Source organism: Bos javanicus, chromosome 10 (assembly GCF_032452875.1).
Source record: "Bos javanicus breed banteng chromosome 10, ARS-OSU_banteng_1.0, whole genome shotgun sequence".
Classification (NCBI taxonomy): domain Eukaryota; kingdom Metazoa; phylum Chordata; class Mammalia; order Artiodactyla; family Bovidae; genus Bos; species Bos javanicus.
Window position 1 is genome coordinate 27511847 of NC_083877.1, and position 7331 is coordinate 27519177.

At 34.9% G+C, this 7331-nt stretch overlaps 1 protein-coding gene across 1 annotated transcript; it reads right to left on the bottom strand.

Moving 5' to 3' along the window:
* Positions 1-3324: 3324 nt before the first annotated feature.
* LOC133255403 (olfactory receptor 4F3/4F16/4F29-like) lies at positions 3325-4260 on the bottom strand. Its single transcript, XM_061429858.1, has one exon. The coding sequence runs from the start codon at positions 4258-4260 to the stop codon at positions 3325-3327; it is 936 nt and encodes a 311-aa protein (XP_061285842.1).
* Between the last annotated feature and the right edge of the window lie 3071 nt (positions 4261-7331).

Sequence of the window (7331 nt, forward strand, 5' to 3'; positions counted from 1 at the left end):
CAAAAATTTAGAGAAGAGCTGACACCTATCCTACTCAAACTCTTCCAGAAAATTTCAGAGGAAGGTAAACTTCCAAACTCATTCTATGAGGCCACCATCATCCTAATACCAAAACCTGACAATGATGGTGTTTTGACTGGGACTTTGTTGAATCTATGGATGACTTTGGCAAGAATTGACATATGACTAACGTCACATTTCCAATTTATGTTCCAATTTATGATTTCTGATGTGCTTAGTCACTCTGTTGTGTCCAACTCTTTGTGACACCATGGACTATAGCCCAGAAGGCTCCTCTGTCCATGGAGATTCTCCAGGCAACAATACTGGAGTAGGTTGCCACACCGTCCTCCAGAGAATCTTCCCAGCCCAGGGATCGAACCCAGGTCTCCTGCACTGAAGGCAGATGCTTTACCATCTCAGCCACCTTATATCTTTATTGATTTATTGCATCAGTGTTTTGTAATTATCAGCATACACTTGTTATATCTACAGTTAAGTATTCCATGTTTATAAGTGCTATCATAAATGGCATCTTTAAAATAAATATTTTTGTTTCCAACTGTTCATCTCCAGTATGTAGAAATACAACTAAATTTTATATATTACAGAACTCACTTTAGTTTTTGAAGCTTGTTTTACACATTCAATAGAATTTACTATATAGAAAATCTTATCTTTAGTGCATGGAGACAATTTTATTTCTTCCTTTCTAAACTGCATGTCTCTTCTTCTCTTGCCTTATTCCACTGGCTCGGATATCTAGTGTGATTATAAGTAGGAGTGGTAAGGATGCAGATCTTTGCCTTGTTCCCAGTCTTAGAATGAAATATTCAGTCTTTCACCAATGAGTATGTTAGCTGTAAGATTTTGTTGATGGTCTTAGTCAGATTAAGGAAATTCCTTTTTTCCCTTTATTGAGAATTTTTATCATGAATAGTGGTTTAGTTGGTAAGTCGTGTCTGACTCTTGAGACCTCATGGACAGTAGCCCACCAGGTCCCTCTATCCATGGGATTTCCCAGGCAAGAATACTGGTGTGGATTGCCATTTCCTCCTCCAAGGGATCTTCCTGACCCAGGGAGTGAACTCAGGTCTGCATTGCAGGTGGATTCTTTACTGACTGAGATACTAAGGAAGCCCCTAGGTATTTAATTTTGTCCTTTTCTTTTTACATCTATTAAGACAATCATGTAGTTTTCAATCTTTTTTTCTGTCAATTGATACTGAACTGTTCAGCCTGCCTTTCATTCCTTGACTAAACCCCACTTAGTTATGATGTATTTATCACATCTATATATATCCTATCCTGACTGTCAAATACTTTGTTGAGCATTTGGTGTCTCTGTTTATGGTGGATATTAATCTGTATTTTTTTTTTTGTTTTTCTTTGTTTCTTATAGTGTCTTTTTTTTTTTTTTTTTGATATCACAGCAATGTTGATCTCAGAAACTAAGTTGGGAAGTTCCCTCCCTATGATTTTCTGGGAAATTTGTGTAAAATTGATATATCTCTTCCATAAATGTCTGACAGAATTTGCCAGTAAAATTTATCTGGACTTTTAGAGATTTTGGATGAAGGGTTTTAACTAGGAATTCAATTTCCTTAGCTAATATAAAGCTATTCAAGTTGTTTGTTTATACTTAAGTCAACTTGTATATTTCATATTTTTCAAGAATTAAAATATTTCATTAGAATTAAAAGTATGGGCATAAGTTACTTATAATATCTTATGATTATTCTCTTGATGTGTCTAGAGTATAGTGAGATAACATTTTCCCCTTCTAATAATGACATTTTAACCTTCTCAGCAATCTCTTTCAATTGTATTGATATTTCTCAAAAATTTCCTTTTGGTTTCAATGTTATTTCTTTATAGATTTTTCTATTTTCAAGAAGTTTTTTTTTCTATTATCATTATTGTTTTCTTCATTCTCTTTATCCGTATTTAACTTTCTCTTCTCATCCTAAAGTGAAATATTAACCGGTTTAATAATTTCTTTATTTTTTAATATTAGCTTTAAATTGTATAAACTTTTTAAACACTGCTCTAGCCAAATTCCACCAATTTTGATATTGTATTTTCATTTCCATTCAACTCACATACTTTGTAATTTCCCTTATCACTTTCTTTATGACCTATGTATTATGTGAAGTATACTGTTTAATTTCCAATTATTAGGAGAATTTTCAGATATCCTTCCATTTATTTTTAGTTTAATTCTATTACTTTCAGAGAATTTTTTGTGTGTAATTTTAATTCTTTTAACTTGGTAAGTCTGCTTTATTGTCCAGAATATGTTCTGTCTTCAAGAATATTTCATGTGCACTTGAGAAAAGAGTATACATTTTGCTGTTGTCAGGTAGGTTTTTCTACAAATGATTACTGGATAAAATTGGTTGATAGCCTTACATAGGTTTCCTGTTTCATAACTGATATAACTGCTCCCATTTTCTTTTTTTTTTTATGTTTTCTTTTCTTATTTTTTTTATTTTTAAACTTTACATAATTGTATTAGTTTTGCCAAATATCCCATTTTCTTTTGATTAGCATTTACATGGTATACTTTCCATTCTTCTACATATAACATATATATATATATATACACACATATATATATAATATTTAAAGTGAGTTTCTTGTACACAGCATATATTTAGGGTTTTTCCCCTAATTTGATGACTTGTCTTCAATTAGTAGGCAGACCTTTATATTTAATGAGATTATTAAAATGGTCATTTAGCTTTACCATTTTATCATTTATTTTCTGTTTCTCCCAGTTTTTGTTCTTTTCTTTACCCCTTGTTGTCTCTTTTTTGGATTATTTATGTATTTTTTATGATTTGACTTAAATGTCTCTATCGACTTTTTCATTATATCTCTTTGTTATTGCTGTTGTTCCTGTTCAGTGAGTCTCAGGAGACTGTAATATGCATATCTATCCTTTCACAGTTTACTTAGATTTAATGGTAATTGAATAATTATCATATAAGTTACCTCAAGAGGCAGATTATGAGTAAATACATGGATATATTGAAATAATAATAAATTTATAATTACAAGAGAAAAGAGAGGCAAAGAAACTACCTAGAAAGAAATGGTTTATAATTATAATTAGTACACATATGTGCAATCCCATATGCATCAACATAAGTTTTGAATTAAAGTTTTATTTGTTTAAATCTTCATCATCTTTAAGGAAGAGGAGCATTCTTAAAGACTGTGGTAACACTCAAATTAATCTCTAATGAACAAAAAAAGCTAATTCTAAAAATTTCAGATACAGGTGACATGATGATCAGGATAAAATCCTTCTATCACTATTTATGAAATCTTCCTAAAAATCACGAATGGTCTGAAAGCTCTCTTCATTGCTACCTTCATCTCTTTATTCCTGAATGTGTAGATGACTGGATTTAAAAAAGGAGTGAGAACAGCATCAGAAAGAGCAAGAAACTTGTCCATTTGGGAATTGGGGTGCGGCCATGTATAGACAAACATGGTTGGACCAAAGAACAAAATAACCACAGTGATGTGAGCTGACAAAGTGGACAGGGCCTTGGGTGAACCACCTGAGGAGCGTTTCCAAACAGTTAACAGGACGAACATATAGGAGATGAGGAGTATAAAGAAGGAACTAACACAGATAAACCCACTATTGCCAGTGACCATGAACTGAAGTCTGTAAGTATCTGTACAGGCCAGTCTGAGGAGCCGAGGAAGATCACAGTAAAAGCTGTCCAATACATTCGGACCACAGAAGGGCAAATTAACAATAAATGCTAGCTGGAACAGTGAGTGGCTGACACCAAGGGCCCAGGCAGCAGCTAGAAACAAAATGCACATCCTCGGGCTCATGATGCTCAGATAGTGGAGAGGCTTACATATGGCAACATATCTGTCAAAGGCCATGGCTATGAGCAGCACCATCTCCACCCCACCAATGACATGGATGAAGAAGATCTGAGCAATGCAGCCTCCAAAAGAAATGACTTTACGCTTTCTGAAAAGGTCATAGATCATCTTGGGAGAAGTGACAGAGCAGGCTCCCAAGTCAATGAAGGAGAGGCTGGCCAGTAGGAAGTACATGGGGGAATGTAAGTGAGGATCAGTAGTCACAGAAAACACAATGAGGATGTTTCCAGTCATGCTTGCCACATAGAGCACAGAGGAGAACACCAGGAGGAGCAGCTGGAACTCCCATGAATAAGTGAGTCCCAGAAATACAAACTCAGACACCGAGTGATTCCCTCCATCCATCCATCCAGCCAACAGGGCTGCTGCTGAAATAATGAGAACTAAGAAAATATGAAAGAAGTTATTATTATTAGTGATAAGAGTGGCATTAATTACAAGTATACCTCAGAGATAAGATGGGTTCAGTTGCAGACCACTGCAATAAAATAAATATTACAGAAAATCAAGTCATATGAATCTTTAGTTTCCCAGTGCATATGAAAGCTTTGTTAAAATATATTGTAGTCTATTAAATATGTAATAGCACTTTGTATAAAACAATATATATACCTTAAGTTAAAAATACATGTTTTGCTAAAAAAATCCTAGCTGTCATCTGAGCCTTTAATGAGTCATAGTAGTAACATCACTGATTATAGATCAACCCTGATTATAAATCACCATAACAAATATAATAATAATGAAAATTTTTGAAATATTATGAAAATTACCAAAATGTGACACAGAGACACTAAGTGAGAACATACTGTTGGGAAAATGGCACCAACAGACTTGCCCTATGCATTATTGCCACAATCCTTCACTTTGTGAGAAACACAGTATCTGTGAAGAACAACAAAATGTGGTATGCTTGTACTTATGTGGTACTGTCACATTATGAATGACAAATATTTGATAATATATTCTTCACACTTGCTAAATAATCATGAAAATGATGATGGTGATGATGGTGATGAAGACATACATATAACTCAAGAAACCATATCATCTAACATCCTTTTATGATAAAAACCTCTCAACAAAGTTTGTATAGAGGAAATATACCTCAAGATAATAAAGGATATATACAACAAACACACCACTAACATAAATACTCAATGATGAAAAACTGAAAGCTTTTGCTCTAAGATTAGGAAGAAGATGATGACTGCCCACCAATGCCACATTAATTCAACATATTATTGGAAATCTAAGCCATAGAAATCAGACAAGATTAAAAAATAATAATAAAATAATAACAAAAGAATAAATAAAACTGCCACTGTTTGCAGGTGGCACGATACTATATACAGAAAACCCTATAGATTTCACACACACAAAAAAAATGGAACTAATAAATAAACTCAGTAAGTTTTCAGGATATAGAAATCAATATACATAAATCTGTTGTATTTATATATAGGAAAAACAATCAGGGAAAGAAATTCAGAAAACAATCCCAATTATAATTACATCAAAAAGAACAAAATACCTAGAAATACACATAACCAGTGAAGTGAAAAACCTTTTTATTGAAAACTACATGACATTGATAAAAAATAATTGAAGAAGACACAAATAAATGAAAACATATACTATGCTCATGGATTGGACATATTATTAAAATATTGTTAAAATTGTGCATACTACCCAGCAATCTACAGATTCAATACAATCTTTATCAAAATACTAATAGTATTTTTCACAGACCTAGAACAAACAATTCTAAAATTTATATGGAAACACAAATGACCCCAAATAGCCAAAACATTCTTGTGCAAGAAGAATAAAGCAGGCCATGTCATGCTCACTGATTTCAAAATATACTCAGTTCAGTTCAGCCACTCAGTCTTGTCCAACTCTTTGCAACCCCATGAACTGCAGCACACCAGGCCTTCCTGTCCATCACCAACTCCTGGAGTTTACCCAAACTCAGGTCCATTGAGTCGGTGATGCCATCCAACCATCTCATTCTCTGTTGTCCCCTTCTCCTCCTGCCTTCAATTTTTCCCAACATCAAGGTCTTTTCAAATGAGTCAGCTCTTCACATCAGGTGGCCAAAGTCCTGGAGTTTCAGCTTTAACATCACTCCTTCCAAAAAACACCCAGGACTGATTTCCCTTAGGATGGACTGGTTGGATCTCCTGCAGTCCAAGGAATTCTCTCCAACATCACAGTTCAAAAGCATCAGTTTTTCTGCACTCAGCCCTCTTTATAGTCCAACTCTCACATCCATACATGACCACTGGAAAAACCATAGCCTTGACTAGATGGACCTTTGTTGACAAAGTAATGTCTCAGCTTTTTAATATGCTGTCTATGTTGGTCATAACTTTCCTTCCAAGGAGTAAGCATCTTTTAATTTCATGGCTGCAGTCACCATCTGCAGTGATTTTGGAACCCCAAAAAATAAAGTCAGCTACTGTTTCCACTGTTTCCCCATCTATTTGCCATGAAGTGATGGGACCAGATACTATACTGCTACTGCTGCTGCTGCTGCTGCTGCTCAGTCGCTCCAGTCGTGTCCAACTCTGTGCAACCCCACAGACGGCAGCCAACCAGGCTCCCCTATCCCTGGGATTCTCCAGGCAAGAACACTGGAGTGGGTTACCATTTCCTTCTCCAATGCATGAAAGTGAAAAGTGAAAGTCAAGTCGCTCAGTCATGTCCGACTCTTCACGACCCCATGGACTGAAGCCTACCACCCTCTTCCACCCATGGGATTTTCCAGGCAAGAGTACTGGAGTGGGGTGCCATTGCCTTCTCTGATACTTTATTACAAAGCTATAAAAATAAAAAATCTATGGTACTGGCACAAAAAAACAGACACGTGAATCTTTGAAACAGAATAGAAAGCCATCCCCCCCCCCAAAATAAAACTTACATGGTCAACTAATTTACAATAAAGGAGCCAAGACTATGTAGTGGGGAAAAGACACTCTCTTCAATAAATGGTCCTGGAAAACTGGACAGCTATATGCAAAAGAATAAAACTGGGCCACTTTCTAACACTATATACAAAAATAACCTCAAATGGATAAAATGCTTAATTTAATATCTGAAACCATAAAAACTCCCAGAAGAAAACAGGCAGCACATTCTAAGAATTTGTCTTAGCAATATTTTGGGGTTGGGGAGGTAGATCTGTCTCCTTAAGCAAAGAAAACAAAAGCAAAATAAAAAATTGGAAAAACATCAAACCAGAAAGTTTTTGCACATTGAAGGAAACTATCAGCAAAACAAAAAGGCTGGCTACTGCATGGGAGAAGATATTTGCAGATGATATACTCAATAAGGAGTCTATATCAAACATATACAAGGAATTCATTCAAGATCAAAGAAGGAAACTGATTTTAAAATGGACAGAAGACATG

Excerpts from the sequence above, each read along its gene's own strand:
- LOC133255403 (XM_061429858.1), bottom strand. The coding sequence starts at position 4,260 with ATGGATGGAGGGAATCACTCGGTGTCTGAGTTTGTATTTCTGGGACTC.